This window comes from Passer montanus, unplaced genomic scaffold (genome assembly GCF_014805655.1).
Source record: "Passer montanus isolate IOZ18808 unplaced genomic scaffold, ASM1480565v1 scaffold167, whole genome shotgun sequence".
NCBI lineage: Eukaryota > Metazoa > Chordata > Aves > Passeriformes > Passeridae > Passer > Passer montanus.
Window position 1 is genome coordinate 174,190 of NW_024363938.1, and position 19,879 is coordinate 194,068.

A 19,879-nucleotide genomic window follows, 5' to 3' on the forward strand; every position below is an offset into this window, starting at 1 on the left:
AAATCCAGCCAGATGGGTTTGGCTGTGTGTATCCATGCAGCTCTGCTGTGGGACGTGCTTGGTTCTGTGCTTGTCTTGGGTTAAACAGAAAATAGAGACTCATCTTTGGCCTCTCAGGGAGTGTTGGTTTTTCCAGCTTTTACAGAGATGGGGCAACTGAGAGGGGTTTAAAAAGATTTTATTCCATTATTAGTCTTGATAAAAAGTGAGACAGAAGAAACATAAAACCTAACACCATTCCATCAGAAACTAACCTATTTTATAGTTGCAATACCTAATAAATATTTTTCAAACTATTAGCTGTTATTACACAATACTACTAATACTTGAAACACCAATCACCTAATTTTTACCCCAAATAGTCTTACTGCAATACGTCTTTCACAGTTCTAATTCTATAAAATATCTAGTCTTTTTACATATTTTAAAACTTATTAAAACTTGTTTCTAGTTCAATCTCTCAACAATATCATCTCTATTCCATGACCTTCCTAAGTCAACATACCTTATCTCAGTGTTTACATACAGATGTACAAAACTGTGTAAATGTTCTATCAAGTTTTTAAAATTCTTTACAAATCCATTTCTCACAAGGGAGAATCACTCAGGAAATCATCCAAGAGCAGATTCAGGCTGGAGCATGGACTGGAAATTGATATTTTGGCAAAAAAAAAACCCAAAAAAAACTGGAATGAGGAATTGCTTAAGAGTACATCTATGAAATTCAGCACTGGGAGACAGCCAAAGACTGTTGTGAAGGAGAGAGAGGTTTAGCAGGTATTAGGTGAAGAAGTCACTTAACATTGAGTGCTTTTGCAGGGATTTCACCAATTTTCTCTTGCTTTCTTATGCTCCTGCACTGCTTTGTTGAACACACTGGCTGCTGGAAGCATCCAGCAAACCTTGGGGTTTGAGATTTCTTCAGAACCACCTTCTTTCACCTGTTTTATACATTAAATACCCTGCGTCACTTCATTTTTTTTCTTATTATGTAAAAAAATGAGCATGATTTTGTCCACTGAATTTGCTTTTCTACAGGGAGATGTGTCACACTGACAATTTTGCCTTTTATTCTGCATTTTCTTCTTCAGTTTAAGCATCTCCCTGATGGTGAGAGCACATTCTGTTCTCCAGCACGACTTTCCCATGGTTTTTATGTGAAAAAGGAAGGCAGAAACAGGCAGAGCACTTGAAATCCTGAGCAAAGACAGCGAGACAGATGGAAGGAACTTAGAGTCCTGAGCAGACATGTGCAATGCATGAGGGGTTTCCAGTTCAGGGACATCTCAGTAAACAATTTAGTTTAATCGTTAAGAATTCCAAAGGCCTGAGAAGGAGCCAGAGTCTTCTGAATTCTCAAGCATAAGGCAGGAACTGGAAAAAAGTTTCAAGCCAGAGCTGAATGTGTCTCCAGCAGATGTGAGATGGAATATCATTATCAGATGCTTCCTTCAAACTGAACCTCATTGCTTTTTTGAGGGAACTTTGTAGAGAAAGTGCTCAAAAATTGAGGGTTTTCATTAAAAATTTTAATTTTTTTCCTGTCTCTGGCTAAACAAGAGGGTGGAGATAGACTCATTTTCAGCAAGAGGCACCAAGCTGAGCTCCTTGCTGCAAGTCAACCAGTTCATTATTTCCACCCTTGAACTGAAAACAGCAATTCAGAAAGGGGCACAGAACAGCCTCACTCCACAAATCCCAGCTCATTCCCGAGGGATTCCAAGGGAACAGCACCTTCCTATTTAGTTTGATCATTTACATTTCCAATAAGCCTCCAAATTCTATCCTCAAGCTCTCATTTCAGAGCTCCCACCCCCTCTTAAATGGGTTGTCCAAGCAGCCTTTTTAGAGTGTTTTGCAGGATTTTCTTTGTCCTCTCAGCTGCAGATGTGTGGTTTAGGTCACTCAAAGAATCACCAGCAAGGCCTGGGCAAAAGCAGGTTTAATATAAATTTGTGACAGGGTTTGGTAGCAAGAAATATCAGATTGAAGCAATTAAAGAAATATCAGACAAAGCAATCAGATTACTCTGATTAGTATCAAATAGGAATAATTTATGTGGAGACCAGGGAGGCAAAAAGGTGAGGAGGGAAAAAGTGATGGATTCCAAGGGTTGACTCCCAACAGAATAAACCCCTTTGCCAATCTCAGCCTCAGACTGGCTCAACAATTTAGGTCTAAATGGTTTATAATCCATAGCAATATCTAACCATGGTTTATTATTCATAGCAGTATCTAATCAACACTAGCAGTTCTTAATAAAGTGACCAATTTAGCACCTCTAAACCAATTCAATAGAATTTTCTGTGAGTTCAACATAACCATAAATCAGAATTTACTAAAATTTAATGGCAAATCTAAAATGGCAACCTTGGTAATACGCATGCATGCAGATAGACAGAAATACGGACTTCTGAAAATACCCTGGAGTTCAGTGAAAGTCTCACATCAGGTGCTTTTGAATCCTTTGAATCTGGAGCTGAGCCTCAAGGAGTGGAGACACCAACCCAACTGCAACATCAGCATTCAGCAAAGTGAATTATTTGCTTTTTTCCTTCCCTGCTCCTCATCAGCTCAGTCCAGTGTACACAGAGCCCCTGGGTTTGTCCTCCACACCTGTCACCATGATATATTCTGAAACATCCCTTTGCCAGGATTTCTTCTCCTGGGAAGTTGAGAAGCCTCAGAGGAAAGTGTAAATAATAATTATCTGATTCTCTTCTCCTGTGTTTGGCTGCTTTGGAATGTGGTTGGAGATTGTTTACCAACAGGTGCATGTTTCATTGGTTCCATGTGAATTGTTTTAACTTAATGGCCAATCACTGGCCAGCTGTGTCAAGGCTCTGAGGAGTCCCAAGTTATTATTCATTCTTGTTAAACCTTCTGATTTATCCTTTTCTCTATAGTTTAGTATAGTTTTAGTATAGCATTCTTTAATAGAATATAGTATCATAATGTAATAAAGCAGCCTTCTCAGAACATGGAGTCAAATTCATCTCTTCCTCGTCCTGGGGACCCTCACAAAGACCACACACACCCACACCCTGTTTTATGCACCAGGACTTTTTGTGTCCTTCCTTTCTTCTGCTGCAGCTTCCCCCAAACGAATTCAAACACGCACAGAGACATCCTTGCTTTTGCTATTTCATTCCATTCCACTGGGATGGCAGGATCCCTGTTCTGGTATCGAGGGAATGAAAGTTTGCCAGCCAAAAGGGATTTTTATAAGTCCATTAAAATATTTCCCTTTAGGGAGCGCTCCAGGAAATGCAGGCTTAAAGTGAATTATTCCATATTTTCACTTCTTTCAGTTCTGGAGGCTCCAAAGGTACTTGCAGGAGGCCGTTCCGAGTGTGACCATCTGCCTTTGGAAAGGCAGAGCTAGGAAGGCTTTTTTTGGGTCCTGTCTGTAGAATTTGGCCTGTTCTGCTGTGAAATAGAGCGTGAGCAGGAGCGAGAGGAAGCAAAGCCCCCCAGCACTGACCATGCCCGTTCCTTTAAAGGAAGGATCCAGCTGTGGGGACACCCCATCGCCGTGGACTGGGCAGAGCCAGAGGTGGAGGTGGATGAGGACACCATGTCTTCAGTGAAGATCCTCTACGTGAGGAACCTCATGCTCTCCACCACCGAGGAGACCATAGAGAAGGAGTTCAACAGCATCAAACCAGGTAGGAACCCGCTGGTGCTGTGCCTCCTAAACAACTGCTGCAAACGGAAATGTTTCTGCCTTCCTCAAATGCCACAAGAGATAAAAATAGCTGTGTTTTTCTGCTGCGAAATGTTCGTGTGAAATGCCACAAAAATTGTCGTGGGGCTGAAGGCTCCCACCCAAAATGCCATCCCATTAAGGGCTGCTTAATTCCCAGCTGCAGCCACCATGAAGAGGGTGATTGGCAACTGGAAGAGACCCAAAATGCTGCATGGGGTTGCCCTGTGTCATCAAAATGCTTTGGAATCATTTAGTCTTTCTTAAAAAGAGTTGGTGAAGCAGCTGGGTGACTTCAGCATTCTTCTGTGGCAAGGGATGGTGATAAAAATAGAGTGATTTAATGCAACTCCTTTTTATCTGATCTATCTAAATTCTGAACTCATTTTCATACATCCCCTCAGTCCTCGTGTAAATTGGTGAATAATTAGTGCCTTCCATTTAATTTAATATTCCTTTGTGGCATATCTTACATGCACTTAGGGTGAGATTTTTCAAAAAAAGCAGGGAGATTAGTTGAGAATAAAAATCCTGCTGGCTTTCAAAGGAGATTTTACTTCTGAGTTGCTCCAGCTTTAGGAAATTCCACCCAAAACCAACAAAGTAAAAATAACCCGTTTCTGCAGCTCTGCAAGCCACACAGTCCATTAGGCATTAGGAACTGATGCTTGGCAATGTGAAATCTCCTTTCATCTCACTCCTGTTAGCTTCCTTCTATTAATTTTTTAAAATACGCTGCAGAGCTTCAGTTTTCTTCCTCTGACTTCTCATTTCATGCCTTTTTCTGGACTAGGCAGCAATGCAAAGGTCTTCATGAGTTTTCCTTGTGTCCTTCCTGCATTTCTGGCTCACACTTTTAGCCACCATCGAGCTGTTGCAGAACCCATTTTGCTCCTGAGTTAAATTTATGTTATCCCACTCTCTGAACTGTTTCCTTCTTTTATTTACCCAGTTCTGCTCCCAAGCTTTGAACAAGCTCACACTCCCCAGAAACACATTTGTGGCCTTTTGACACTTTGGTAACAGTCATCTGTTTTGCTCCTAAGAAGTTTTCCACTATAACAACACAAGTTCTGCATCATCTTTCATTTTCCTTTTATCATTTCAGCGTTCAAGTTGGAATTATTTTTTTTTAATGGACAGCTTTGATTTTGGTGGCTAAAATCAGGAATGGGTGCATTAAAGCAGCAAAACTTGCAGCTTTGGGGAGAGAAAATTCAGTTTATGTTATAGTGAGATCAAAAAAGGCAGCAAGGATGTGAAATGATTCATTGCCCTGCTGTGGTTCTCTGCCTCACTCATTGAGCCGCATTTCAGCACTACTTAGCTGAAATTACCTTGGATCCAGGGCATTAAGAAGCTGTTTTAACATCAACAAATCATCCAATAGAAAATGATCCAGAGCTTCCCATGACACAGCAATTGCCACATCCCTGAGGGCTCCACAGGCAGGCCCAGCAAGGCTGCTTGTGCTCCTCAAGTTGGGACACAGCACAAGTAGCACCGCTTAAATCTGTGCCAAATTCACAGCCTCATGTCTTTCTGCAGAGCTGTCTCTCTGAAAAGCCTCAGAATCCCAAGGAAACTCCTCCTGCCTGGTGGAGTTCCCAGCAGGAGGATTGTGCTGTCCCCATGTGCTGGAGGGACAATATCCCTGTCTTAATATCCCATGGATGGGCTCTCCATGGAGCTGACCCAAGGGTGGGTATCACGTTGCTTGGCCCAGCAGAGGCAGAAGCAGGGGAGAGCAGAATTTTTGGCTCAGGATTGGTGTCCTGGAATGCTCTCCGGGAGGCAGAAGGGGGATATTCAAAACACAGCGAGTTCATTAAAGCTTCCACTCCTAAACAAAGCATCAGCATATAACTCCCATAAATTCAGGCTTGGAAAATCATCCCCTGTCCCAGAAGGACACAAAGTGCCACTTTACCATCCCTGTGTCATTCCAAGACGTGCAGCCTGCTTGGGCTGTGGGCTGGGACAGGCTCATTTAGCCCTCTGCAGCTCCTAACGACTCCCCTGAACACCAAAGAAATTTGTTTCCTCCTGCATTTTTCTAAGTAAGTGTTCTTTGTGGCAATATGACATTTCCCTGTGCACCTGTTCAGCTTTAGGAGGTAAGAAGCCAACAGAAGAGTTGTTCAGCATCCCTTGGCCATGTTTCCAAAGGATATTTCTGGGGGTTTTACAGGCTGGCTGATGTGCTTCCCAAGCCACAGGAGCAGAGGAGATGAGGAATTAAAGAAATGGATGAAGGCTGTGGCCATGGGGGATAGGACTGGTGGAGTTATTTTGGAGACTCCTCAGTGCAGAGTATGAGTTCCTGGCAGCAGAGCAGCTGACAAGGGGAAGCTGTTGGGGATGGACTTAGAAAAGAAGGACAGGAAGTCATTTACATTTGAATTACTTTGGATAAATTGGATGTAAGAAAGATTCAGGCTGAAAGAAAGATTTTCCAGCCCAAGCCCCATCCCAGGAGGGCCAACCCTCAGCTGCAGAGCCTGACTTGGGCCATGTCCAGGTGAATTGGGGCATCCAGGGAAGCTCCACTGCCACGGGAAAGGCAATTTCCTGGGGAGAGGATGTTTCTTAGGGAGAGACCTGCTGCCTCATCAGCCCCAGCCCATCCCAGTGCCCAGGGCTGCTCTGTCCTGGGCAGGATTGGCTGTTCATTCTTCCTGAGCATCCTGAGCTGGTTGTCAAGGAGAAAAACCTCCTTGTTTTATGGCAAAAGCACCAACTTTCCCCAAGCTGCCTCCAATGCACATACAAAAGCAGGGAGATGGGGATCACATGGGGATGTTCCCACAGCTGGTGCGTGGTCTGTCACAGAAGGGAGACACAAGACCAAAGGTAGTGTCCAACAGAATGGTTTGGACAGGAGAAAACCACTCCAGTTTAATGGGAATCTTACTGGTGTCTGATCCCAAGCACTTCTAGTTTGCCTTGAAATGCTACAACCATTATATATTGATTTTCCTCTGGAATATACATCCAAAGAGGTGAGGGGAAACTAAGCTCTTGTTCTTCTACCCTTGCTCAGCCTTTGCTCTCCAGGGGCTCATAACCTGACAGAACCACTCTTTCAGATCTCTGTTTTCTGACGAATCCCCACTTCCCAGTAATATTCCAATGTTTTCCACAGGTGCAGTGGAGAGAGTAAAGAAAATTAGAGACTACGCCTTTGTGCACTTTAATAAAAGAGAACACGCAGTGGAGGCCATGAAAGCCTTGAATGGGAAGGTAAAGCTGCTGTAAATGTTAATTCCTGGAGCTTATGGTGCAGTATATTATACAAAGCCACCTGCTTTATTAGCTCCAAAACCCTCCTGGAGGTGTTATCCCAATTTGCTCTTTGCTGGTTGCTTTTATACTCCTGAATATGTTTTTCAGCAGCTCTGTTGTACACAAATGATTCATTTTGGCTCCTTGTATTTGTGCTAAGTGTTTGCCCGGCTCTAGCTCACTGCTCAGACCAAAAAAAAAAAAAAAAAAAACAACCAGGAAAAGCTGAAAGAAAAACTCGGAAAGGAGGGGTTAGGATCCCCCCCTGGCTCACACTCACATCCTTGTTCCAGGCTGCCAACAAAAACACTGGCAGGGCAGCGTGTGAATGGCAAACTGGGACAAACAAGGTCAGCCCAAACATCTGCTCCGAGTTCAGATGCGGATTTGCAGGGAGGCTGCTGAATTTAGCCCTTCTTGCACTGCATGTAATTCACTGCAAAGCCGGAGCTGTTCCCAAAGAGGTGTTAACCCTGCTCCTATTTTTAGTGCCCCTGCTGTTCTCCATGGAGCACGTGGAATCTCGCTGCCTCACGAGCTGCTTTGCAGGGAAGTGAGGCCTTTTGAAGGCTTTGCTGAGGGAACCTCTCCCAGCTGGAGCCAGGGCTGGGCACTCTCAGCTTAAGCCTCCACCCACGTGAAGGAGATCCAGGGGTTTTTTTCAGGTTTCCTCCATCTTCCCATCCCATTAGGACGTGGGGTCAGCTCCTCCATAGGCTGGATTTCCATCAAGCACTTTTAACCTCTTCCCCTACTGCCTAAACAGCTGGAACAAAGGCTAGACAGAGTTAAGAGGAATAAAAGGATATTAATTGAAGGGCCTTCACAGGCCACACCCTGGCAATACCAGAGCCATGGATGGCTCCAAGGTGGAAGCAAAAATAGCAAAAGATCTCACATTTTTATAAGTTTTGGTCCATTAGCATATTGGAGCTAATTGTCCAATTATAGCCCCAGCCCATGAAGTCCCATCCTTCCTATTTTCTCTCTTTGGTCCACGTTGTTTACACTCTTGGGCCTGAGATCTGGATCCGGCAGTCCTTGGGTCCCCAGCTAGAGAAGGCATTGTTGTCTCTCTCTACTCTGTGAAGAGAGCTGACCATCCCCTTATATGAAACCCAGACCCACACACCAGAGCAGCACGAAAATCAAAAAGAGAAAAAGAAAGCTAGTACCTCAAGGTATCGTTTCCCCCACGCTCTCCCAGGTGCTGGATGGCTCCCCGATCGAGGTGACCTTGGCCAAGCCGGTGGACAAGGACAGCTATGTGAGGTACACGCGTGGCACGGGCGGCAGGGCCCCGGTGCTGCAGGGGGACTACACCTACACCCTGGGCCACCTCTACGACCCCGCCACCGCCTACCTGGGCGCCCCGGTCTTCTACGCGCCCCAGGCCTACGCGGCCATCCCCAACCTGCACTTCCCCGCCGCCAAGGGGCTCGGCAACAGGAGCATCCTCCGGCCCCCCTCCGTCCGAGGTAATTCCCCGCTGGAGTTTTGGATAACTGAAAAACAATTCCCCTCGAGCCCAACATCTCCTCCAGGGGTCGGGCAGCTGCTGCCCAGGCAGGTGTTGGTGACATAGGCTTTGCCCCAGCTCCTGGATGCCATTTTGTGGTGGAAAACGCAGGTTTAGGCTCTTGTCTTTCCCAAAGGCAATCTTCCAGCTGAAAAAAAAAAAAAACCCCAAACATTTTCCTGGAAGGAACTTCTAGATTGCCCTCAGTCCAGTGTAAATAACCCATGGATCCTCCTGGTTTTGCCCCAGCAGGGAAGACCAAATAAAGCACTTTTCCTTTCCTCCTTCAGAGCTGGCTCCCACAGCTATGTTTCCTCTTGGCTTTGAAAGTTGCAGGGAAAATTTTGTCAGTCCTAGTGTTTTCTGACCCAAAGCCTTGGAGTTTTCCAAGGAAGTCACATTGCCCTGGTGGGGGGTAGGGAATCAAGCAAGCCGTTCTGTGTTTTGGGAGCTGCAGGCTTCCTTTTGGGGGATTGTTAACTTAGTAATAATTAATTCAACTAATTCAATCATGAATAAAAGAGAGTATTTCTGAAAACTCTTGGGTGACCCTGGCTGGAGCCAAATCAAATCCTCCCACTCATGCACCCCCAAATTAAATGTCAATACAGACATTGTTTGGTCAGTGCAGATGTAAGTTTGGGGCTAGCAAAGAAATAATTCTGTCATATTACCTTCCTTCCAAAGATGATGCCTTGTGTCCCCAAGCCAAGTCCCACAGCAGGCTGGGACTCTGTGTGGCACCCTGGTAGGCCTGGCAAGGACCATGATGGCCAATTTTTGTCCCTTCAGCAGGAAGGAGACAGGGCAGGAGGAACACCCCTTGTTCCTCAAGTTTTTCCCCACACAGGTGAACCACCTCCTCTAAAGGTTACATTAGAAAAGGAGCAGATGATAACTCCCCATCCATCTCTTACCTCATGGTCTCCCCAGACTCCCAAGCAGGGCTCCCTGAGAAAAAATGGAACTATAATAGGGCAAAACCAAAGAGGATTTTTTTGTCCATATAGGGATGAAATTGTGTAAGCTGTGAATTCTTCAAGGTGAAATTACACTAGTGGGTAACAAAAGATGCCAGCTGTCCCCTCTATGGGTTCCAGCTACAAAGCTGGGTAAAAAGCTGTCATGAAATCAAAACTGACCAGAGATGATAAAAAATGGGCAGAGAGAAGTAGTTTTTCCCCAAACCCCTCACCTATCCAAGAAAGGGTGTCAGTGTCGAGCCTGTGTTATCCCACCACCAGGCCCTGGGATGTCCTGCCCACCTGCTTCCCAATCCTCCCAGCAAGCGGGGCTAACTTTTCCATTTCAGCAAGAATCAGGGTCCTTTTTCCCGTGATTTGATTCGGTTTAATGCCTTCTTACATTCCTAGAAATTTACATGAATGTACCTGTAGGGGCTGCGGGCGTCCGAGGCCTGGGAGGCCGCGGCTACCTGGCGTTCCCGGGGCTGGGCCGCGGATACCACCTCAAGGGAGACAAGAGGGGAGAGGAAAAGCTCTACGACCTCCTGCCAGGGATGGAGCTCACCCCCATGAACCACGTCACGCTAAAGCCCCAAGGGATCAAACTCGCCCCTCAGGTACGTGCCCCAAAAAGAGCGTCCATGTCCCAAGGGTTGCGTTGGGAAAACGGGCCCCTCGTTGGATCTGCACCGCGGCCTGGTAAATAAATCCAGTCTTGTGTCTCAAAAGAGATTGAAAAATGAGTGGTACCCATTGCATCTTGCAATATCCACCTGCCTTATGGAATCATGGAATGGTTGGGGTTGGAGAAGACATTTGAGATCACCATGAGTGTCAGGGGAGAGTTGTCATAAATGTCTTAATCCAGTTCTGGCTGTCGTGCCGTAAAAGCACTGTGGGCTGAGGAATTCCCACCAACAATGGGTTTGATACATAAAATTCATCACCTAAGGCTTCACCAGGGAACAATGCACATGTGTAGAAAAATAATGCACATTTTCAAATTATTTATGGCAAAAGGACTTTTGACATAATCCAGCCTAGCACAGAAACTCTGCCAGCTCAGGGGGACTTTTGATTTGGTTGTGCATGTTGATGCAGATGGATGAAGAGGGTTGAGGAGAAATCCACAATAAATGCCCTGAGTTTCCCAATGTCCAGCTCAGTAACTCTTTTCCCCTTATATTGTGCAGAGCAACACGAGAAACCAACTTCACCCTGAATTTTAAAGCATGTCTTTGCCTTTTAACACTTCAATTGCCACAGCATCCAGTTTGCCAAAGTTTATGAAAACATGCTTGTTTTCTCCCAGAAAACTGGACAGTGGGATTTTTCCCTCCTGCAAAAGTCCCCTTAGTCTGTTTTGCCAGCAAATCACAGAGTGACAGAATGGTTTGGGATGGAAGGGATCTTTAGGCTCACCTAGTACCAACTTGTGCCATGCGTAGAGGGCACTTTCCACTAGAGGTGTGAAATCCCTGCCATGGTTCTGCAGGGCCTTAGGGCCTTAGGGTGAAATTCATTTTTATAAAACCAACATATAAAGGAGTTGAAACAGCAGGGAACAAGTGTTGCCACAGTGAAAAAAATGAACTGTTTTAATTGAGAACTGAACTATGTAATGAGGCATTTTACACTGCAAGATGCTAAACTTCAGCTGGACGTGTGGTGGCGAAATTAAAAGCAGCAGTGAGGTTTAAATTTTTCTTTTTAGTTTTAAATCCATTCAAATGTAAGCTGTAAATGAGGTAGACCTCAGCAAGACTTCAGGGTGACCTAATTGTGGCCTTCCAGTGCCTGAAGGGGCTGCAAGAAAGATGGAGAGAGACTTTACAACGTCCTGGAGTGCCAGGACACAGGGAATGGCTTCCCACTGCCAGGGGGCAGGGATAGATGGGATATTGGGAGGAAGTTCTTGGCTGTCATGGGGGTGAGGCTCTTTTGCCATAAAACCTCACAGGTTTTTCAGAGAAGCTGTGGCTGCCCCATCCCTAGAAATGCTCAAGGCCAGGTCAGAGCAACCTGGAAGGTGACCAATATCAGCTGGGGCAGCACACAGGCAGTGGGTTAAAAACCCTTGGAATCCCAAGCCAAAGCTGGAGTGTTTCTGGACAGCAATTCCCAATTACCAGGAGACCAGCTGTGCCAAGGCTGAGGGCAACGTGTTTCAGCATTTCAAAAGCTGCAATCGCCTGCTGAAGCCCGTGGAATTAATTGGATGGAAACACAACCTTTTTTCTTTTTAAAAAGAAGCCTATTTGGACTTCTCGTGCTCTGTAACCCACTAAGCCAGGGAGGCAGCAGAGCAGAGAAGATAAATGCAACCCGAGTTTCTTTAGTCCTCTGAAACAGACATCCATGAGACAGAGCTTCTGAGGAGGATTCAAAAAAATCCACACTGAAATAATTCTAATCAGCAATAGGACTCAGATGCCCAACTGAACAGGAAATAATTTCAGGAATTAAACAGATATTAAAGTGTAAAGCATTTAGATGAATCTTACGCTTCAAGGTGGGTGCAGTATTCTGTCTGCCATTTATATTGGATTTTTTGCTAAGCTTTGAGGAAGCTGCCAGAACTCCCTGAAAACCCTGTGCGGGAAGCCTCAGCACAGGGGCTGGAGCTGGGCAAGGAGGCTTCTGCACAGCAATTAACCCCAGCACAAATCCCTATTTTTTTTCCTTCTAGATCTTAGAAGAAATCTGCCAGAAAAACAACTGGGGACAGCCTGTGTACCAGCTTCATTCTGCCATTGGCCAGGATCAAAGACAGCTCTTCCTCTACAAAATCACCATCCCTGCCCTTGCCAGCCAGAACCCCACCATGTACGTCATTAGTGGAAGGTTTCTGAGGCTTAGGCTTTATTTTTTTTAATTATATTTTACCTAAGAGCTGTCCTCAAAGTCCCAAGCACACAGGTCTCTGTTTCCTTTTATTGTAAAAACATTTACTAAATATATTTTAGAATATTTATTTCATCTATATTTATTAAATATTAATTTAATTTATAATTTTATATATTTTCAATATTTAGTTTATTTATTAAATCTATAATTATTTATAGCTATATGTATATTTATTAAATCTCTAAATGTTTATATAATTATATATACATATATATGTACAGATGTATATATAATTACATATTATATATTTGTATTATATATTAATATAATCATATATTCATTTGTATTATCTATATTAATATATAATTATATATTAATTATGTATATGTGTATACTATCTATATACAGATATATATATAATGTGTATATATATATACACATATATATAAAGTACTTTTAAAAAAAATACAGGGAGAAAAACATACACAGAGTGTAATTAACTACTGTGCTTGGTGCTCTCTCTGCTGGTGCAAACATTGCAGAAAGCCAGATATAATCAGGCTAAAGGGTGATTTTTTTGTGGGAAAAGAAAGCAAACGATAGCCCTTGTGGGGAAATGAGAGGAATTTGAAGCCACATGCTGATATTTCAGCTCCAAATATGATTGTAAACATTTCTGACCAAAACCACTGTTTGCTGTGTATTGTAAAGAAAAACCCAGGCTGGGAATTGTAAAGAAAAAAGTGCAGTAGGGTTGTGGTTTTTTGATGGAAAAAGCACAACCACCTCTGCAAGGATGTTGTGTCCAGCATGGGAGCCAGGCTGGGATAACCCCAGCGAGGGAGCAGACGGCTGGGAGGACAGCAACTCTGGCACTGCAGCAGCCCAGGGAAGCCACGCTTCCATTTTCTGTGCGGGGTGGTGCCAGCTCTAAGTGGATCACAACATCTGACAGGAGAGGAAAGCAAACCCAGCTAACTTTGTGCTGTGCTCGCAGACACCCCTTCACACCGCCCAAGCTCAGCGCCTACATCGACGAGGCCAAGACCTACGCGGCAGAGTACACCCTGCAGACCCTGGGCATCCCCGTGGAGGGGGCAGAGGTGCCTCCTGCAGCGCCAGCTTTCCCAGGTATGTGCATGTCTCGACAGCAAAAGGCTCCTGGAATGTCATTTCTCCAGGTGGCTCCTTGTGGGTGTGAAGAATGAAGCAGGTTTTGGTCACTGACGACTGGCCTGGTTGTGCTCTCCCACAGTGACTCATGTTGCTTGTGTGTCTGGCATCTTTAACAGAGAATTCCGGGCTGGATTGGGTTAGAAGGGACGCTAAAGATCCCATAATTCCACCCCCTGCGATGGGCTGGGACACCTTTCATTTTCCCAGGGTGCTCCAAGCCCTGTCCAGCCTGGCGTTGGACATTTCCAGGGGCAGCCACAGCTGCTCTGGGCACCCTGTGCCAGTTTATTGCCTGTAAAGGATTTTATCTCTATCCCAGAATTGCCCAAATTTCTGTGTCCACACCCCAGAGTAACTCAATCTGGGGGCACTGGGGTGGGGGGCTCTGCTCCAACCCTGGAGCCCCTCAGGTCAGTGTCAAAGCTGGGATTATGTCCAGGGGGATCAGAGCAGTGTCCAGGAGCAGAGAATCCCAACATCCAGAGGCCCATCCCAGCTCCACACATCCCCTCCACTCCTCCCAGTTTGTGAAAGCCTCCTTCAACTGGGAGCCCCAGAAACAACACAGGATGCAAAGCTGGCATCCCCAGTGCCCCTCCCTGGCCCTGATGTCACCAGGATGGAGGAGATCCTCCTCCCTGCAAGGACACATGGCTGATGAATTCATGGGTTCTCCGTCCTCCCCCAGCACCCCCCAGCCCCTTGTGAACCAACACTTGGGATTTCATCTGCCAAAGAAATGACACCGCCATGAAAACTTGGATCCAATCCCAGCTCTCACACCCCCACAGAAGGTTTTTCTCCCAGTTTCAGAATTCGTAGCTCTTGCAACTGGCCAAAACAGTTTGGAAAATCATGGAAAACACAGGAATTGCATTTGCTGTGCTCGCCAGCATGACAGTAGTTCTGATGGAGAGGCAGCACCAGGTGCCAAGCTGCACATGAGGAATGCATTAGTCAGTACTACTGAGTTGTTTGGAATGTTTCAAGGATGGATTTAAAAAAAAAAAATAAAACATCTATCCGGCTTCCTGCCACAGGAGTCCGCAAAAGCCACAGAAAAATCAATTTGTCTGGGCTTGTGCAGCTTCCGTAGCGTGGAAACCAAATGGGCTCTTTATTGAATCCAGCCCCCACTTACTGCTTAATTAGTATCTCTCCTTTTCTTTCATCCACCCTTATTTATTTGTCTTGGGAGCTTGGCAAATGGACATGCACTAAAGCTGCTGCTTGCAGCATACACCAGTCCTTGTTCAGGCAGGGCTTGCTAAAGCTCAGCTCAGGCCATGCCCAGCTCACAGCTCATTTCTCTCCCGATGGTGGCACATGTGCCTTAAGTCCCAGATTTCTCAATTCCTGCTTGAGATGTTGTACCTGGTTTAGCTGGTGCAAAGAAAATACTCTGGAGAGCCACAACATTCAAATTGTAAGGAATTCCTCATGTTTTTCCCCAAAGTTACACCTCCAGTGAGGCAATGTGTGCTCCCTGTTGCCCAATATTTCCATTCCCCCACCAAAAGGACCTTGGCTTTTGCTGACCTGGAGTTGATCCCATTGCCCACGTGGTCAGACACGATCCTGGGAGATGTATTTTGGCAGCAGAGCCTGGTCCAGCAGATCCAGTGGATAACCCAGCTGCTCTTCCCAAGTTTAGGCTTTGTCTTAATTCCTGATTCTTTTATAACAAAACTCTGCGGTCTGCTTGACAAGCTGCTATGGCCTGCCTTCAGAGGAATAAGCCCCAAATTATGCTGTTTTCCCAGTGATTCATTCTCAAATAGCAACGCTTACATGTTCCCATGGAAAATCTGGAAGTGTTGAAACCACATTTTCCATTAGAAACCGATGGGGAAAAAAAAAACAAAAAAAAATCCTGTCTACTAAATATTTGCTCCCTGCCATTGCATTGAGAGGGTTTCCCTACCATGGCTGTCCTGAACTGTCTGTATTTTAGCTATGAAGGGATCAGAGCTATATTTTCTCCAAGAATCCTGCCCAAATTTCCCCCATTCTGGGTTGTTTCCTTGCCCTCCTCCTGCCATATAGGGTGGACCTGTCCAGAGCACCATTAGCTCAGAAATAATCAAAACCTGAGGGAAAAATATTCAACAGAGACTGTTTTTCCAGCACTGTGTTTAACAAATAATGGGTAAGGAAATGCTTTCATTTTTCCTATTAATTATTTAATTTATTTACATTATTCCCACTAACAATCTCACTGCTGCCCAAGCCGTTCCCACTTTAAGTCATCCCATCAAAACCTACTGGGCGCTGGTGAGTTTTGGATGGATTCTCATTAATCCACAGGTTTTCCTTCTTTTTTTCCTTCAGGATATACCATTGCTAATGCAGCTGCCACTGTCACAGCCACTCAGCTCAAGCAAGCAGTGACACTGGGACAAGATTTGGCCACGTATGCCACCTACGAAGCCTATCCTGCCTTCGCTGTCGCCGCACGGAGCGACGGCTACGGAGCCTTTTAATTCCCAAATTCCCTCAAACCCAGCACAGGCAGAAAAGGCAAAGGAAAACAATCTCAGTCTGGTAATTCAACACCCTCATGATTTTAAGCTAATCTGTGGCCTAAGGGTCATTTTAGTCGGAGTTTCAGTCTTTTAGGTCTTTAGTTTTGTAACGGGATGTTTTGTAACCGTGGAGGGGAAGGAGAAATTTTTTTTAAATGGTGCAAAATCAGATTTTCACACCAGAAAGCAAAAGCTCAGCCCAGGAAATGAGAGGTTCTCAGGTGTATATATATATTTTTATATGTATATATATTTATACACCTATTGTGTGTGTGTTTACAAGCAACAACCTGTGCTGAAAACAGTTGGTCCCGTGGCTCTTGTGACAGGGACTGGGGAAGGATGGGGTGGCCCAGCAAACCCCTCCATGCACCAGGAATTCTCCTGCATCAACCCCAAAGTTTCCCAGGCCAGGCAGAGCAGAGGTGCCCCTTGGCCACATGAGTTTGCTCTCCCTGCCCCTGATCCCCCCGTGCCACCAGCATGGGGCATCTCAAGGCTCTTTGAAATTCTTCTTTGCCAAGGCAAAAAAACATTTATTCTAAACATTTTTGCCCAGCCCAAGAGGCTAATTTTAAACAGGTTTCTGTGCTAATTTTATTTTTAAAGCAGGGCACAAGAATTCAGCAGAGCTTTCCCTTTTGCTTTGCTCCCTCCCAGCCATATCCAAAAATCAGAAAATACTGGTGTATTTTTGTGTGCTTCCCATCAAATGGCACATTCACTGAAAAATAGGGAAACTTTTAAGCCTGAGGAGCAGAAAAGTGCTATTCATTAAGGCCAATTCCCTACTTAATTAGAGCATGAGAGCTCACAGCCATGGCCCAGTAATAGCAGGCACCTCAACAGGAATATAATTATATCCCAAGAACATTTTCCCAGGTTGGACAGAGCCCTGCCTGGCTTACACATTAAATCAAGGTTGCTGCCTGCTCTGATTCCAGCAAAAATTAATTTAGTGGAAGAGGGATCACGCCAACAGGAAAGGCACCTCTTAATTTGGAGAGCACCAGAGTTGGTGTTGTGTTTGACCCCTTTGGGGATGCTGGGAGCATCCTTTGGTGTACATTTATTTTTGCCATGGAATGGAGGCAGGAGCAATGATGCTATGGAGATATAGGAGGAATCCAGTGCTGGATAACTACAGCAGACACATTAATCCTATATCATAAATCCTACGTGGTGAGGCACACTAAGAAAACTTGAATTTATTCAGTCTAGGACCTAAAGAACCTTTTGGGGAGGAGGAATTTACAGCTGGGTTGATGACACCCAGCAGCTCTGGCCCCAGATTTTTCAGCTGCTTTAGATGCTGTGATGTGGCAGAGTAGAAGCCATTCCAAGGGGAGCTCTTCCTGTGCATCCCCCAAGCTGTGCAAAGCACCAGGGTCTGTGACAAGATGCTGACTGCAGCAACCAAGTGTTTCTTTCCTCTTCTGACTCAATTTCCCCCGGAATGGAACAAACCCCATAAGCTGTACAGTCTGAGATCCCGTTAGACCCCTCCTATTTATGAAGTAGCTTGTTAGGGTGACCCTAAAGGTATTACAAGCCCTCTGTGGCTGCTGCTGGCCACGTTTGGCTTCACAGCAAAGGATAAACCTGGTCACAGAGGGCCAAATAACCGAGAGTGTTATGGATTTCGTGGCTTTTTTTTTTTTTTCACTTCTGTATATGTCTTTAAGTGGTGTTTGCCAACGAGGAGCATAGCCAGGAGAGTCTCTCAAACCGTTGGCAGGAAGTCTTTCTCACTTTCCACGTTCAGTAAGTTTAGTCTGCTTTTTCAGCTATTTATATAAAGTTCAGAAAGATGTCAAAGCAAAGGGCAAGAAGCAGTATTAAAAATGTGTGCATGAAGCACTTATTTTTGTACGAGTAGTACAAGGTTTGTATAGAGTTTTAACACTGTGAAGTGTAGTGAAAAATCACAATTTCCATTTACTGGAGGACAATCATGTACGTTTAAAGGGAATGAAGGGGGAAATGGCATCTCAATCATCCGTTACAAATTAGAACTGGGACTAAATTCTGTGAAGCAACTCTGTGATTTTAAAGTAATCCGAGGACATTCAGTGGACTTTGAAATATCATTAAAACTTTTTAAACACAAGCCTCAGTCCTTGTATACATCTGTGGTAAACAGGAGCACACTTTGCTCCAGAGGGATCGATCCCAGGTCACACTGGCCGGGTCACAAGCTGTTCAGGAGTGTTTTCCACTTTGGTGACCCTCACCAAGCACACACAGGAGAAAACTGGCAGTTTTTGTACTTCTGCACTTCTAAGTGAAAAATCAAGGGGTTCTTGACCTCTTTTCCCAGCACTGCTTTGGTCAGTAATTATATACCTGCCAGTGCTACAGGAATCGGGTTTGCTGCGAATTCATTACAGTGGTAATTGTTCCTTACCTGATCCCTGTGGAGATTTTTTGGGGGTTGTATCAATAGTGAGAATACACCAAGCAAAAATAAGGCGTAAATGTGGAGATCTGTAATTTAGGGCAGTGAGGGATTAGCCCCACCTTGAGAAGAGCCTGTTGCCAGGTCACTGATGGGTAAATCTTTTCTAAGATGAGGCCCTGCTCCTTGGAAGACCATCATAGCTGAACCACTGAGAAACAGCAATTCCTGGGACAAGGCATTCTGGGTTTGTACCTTTCCAGAGACATCCTGAACCCAAAAAATGGGAGAAGCTCTTGCTACTGATGACACAAGCCAAGGCCTCCCTGCCGCTCCAAAAGAGATTTTGCCAAAATAGCTTGACACTGCTCTTCCAAAGAGGTCAGCTGTACTCCAGGCTCCAGCAGCTCTGCTAATTCTATTATTTTCCCTCATTAGCTTTTCCTGGTGTCCTGCTTTCATTTCCTCCAAAACCAGGGCAATGGAGAATTTGCTGTTATGCTGTAACCTTTCCCTCCTGGCACAACTGAGATTCCTTCTTTGCTCAGCAGCAGCTGGCTGGTCAGTTTGGGAGAGCAAGGATGGTTTTCCAAGGAATCTCAAACCCCACAGCCCAACTTAAAGAAAACATTATTCCCCATTTGTAAAGATGTGGGTTCCCAGTGGAGAGCAAGACAAAGCCAAAAACCATATCCACCCTCCACCACCAATTCTAAGGCAAGTTTGAGGTGAAAGTGATGAGATCAATGCCCAGAAAAACCAGCAGATGGCCTCATCTTTGGCTGCTGGCAAGGCAGGGGGTACAAAAATTGTATTTTCCATCTCCCTTCTCCCAGCCAGCGCTTTTCTGGAGGTCTGTACAACACAGAGCCTCTCATCTGAGGTGCAGAGTGAGAATAAAACATCTCTGAGGGTGGCACAGCTCTGTGTTTGGAGCTGGTCAGACCCTGGAACATTCCCACAGGGAAACTCCCATGCCCTACTGAAAACCCCCTCAGTCCATGGGATAATGTGGCTTTCAAAGGGATCTGCTTTACCTTGGAGCTTGCATGGCTCCCTTTTCCCAGCTTGATCTCCCAGGGACCATCTCATCACTCCATCACATACCAACCTGGATTTCCCCTTTTTTGGGGAAAAATTTCCCAAACCAAATGACCTTTGAAGGTGACATCCAGGTGACACCCCACCTGACTGGGGCCAGCCTGGCCCTGGTGCTACTCGTGGTGCTCTGATGGGATGGATGTTCCTTTCTTCTTCTTTGTGTGTCTCCCAAAATCTCAGTCTTGGATAAAATTCCATTTCTCAGCTGTCCTTTTCTAAGTGTTGGTGGGTGCTTAGACAGCCCCTGCCCACCAACCCCTGTCCTTTGGGGATGCTTGGGGTGGGCTGCTCTCTCCCTGGACACCTCAAACTCCTCCCCATGACTCGTCCTGACCTGGCTCCAGCTATCCACAAGAT

At 45.3% G+C, this 19,879-nt stretch overlaps 1 protein-coding gene across 3 annotated transcripts in view; it reads left to right on the top strand.

Moving 5' to 3' along the window:
* A1CF (APOBEC1 complementation factor) overlaps positions 1-18,133 on the top strand; it is a 29,457-nt gene extending 11,324 nt beyond the window's left edge. For 2 of the 3 annotated variants that reach the window (XM_039703728.1, XM_039703731.1), the window contains 7 exons: positions 3,504-3,668; positions 6,852-6,949; positions 8,199-8,469; positions 9,884-10,092; positions 12,165-12,301; positions 13,320-13,453; positions 15,830-18,133. In XM_039703728.1, the coding sequence (XP_039559662.1) occupies positions 3,504-3,668; positions 6,852-6,949; positions 8,199-8,469; positions 9,884-10,092; positions 12,165-12,301; positions 13,320-13,453; positions 15,830-15,981 (1,166 nt within the window). In that variant the 3' untranslated portion in view covers positions 15,982-18,133. The remainder of the gene's footprint in view (positions 1-3,503; positions 3,669-6,851; positions 6,950-8,198; positions 8,470-9,883; positions 10,093-12,164; positions 12,302-13,319; positions 13,454-15,829) is intronic. The other variant, XM_039703730.1, reaches the window with a different exon arrangement.
* Positions 18,134-19,879: the final 1,746 nt, after the last annotated feature.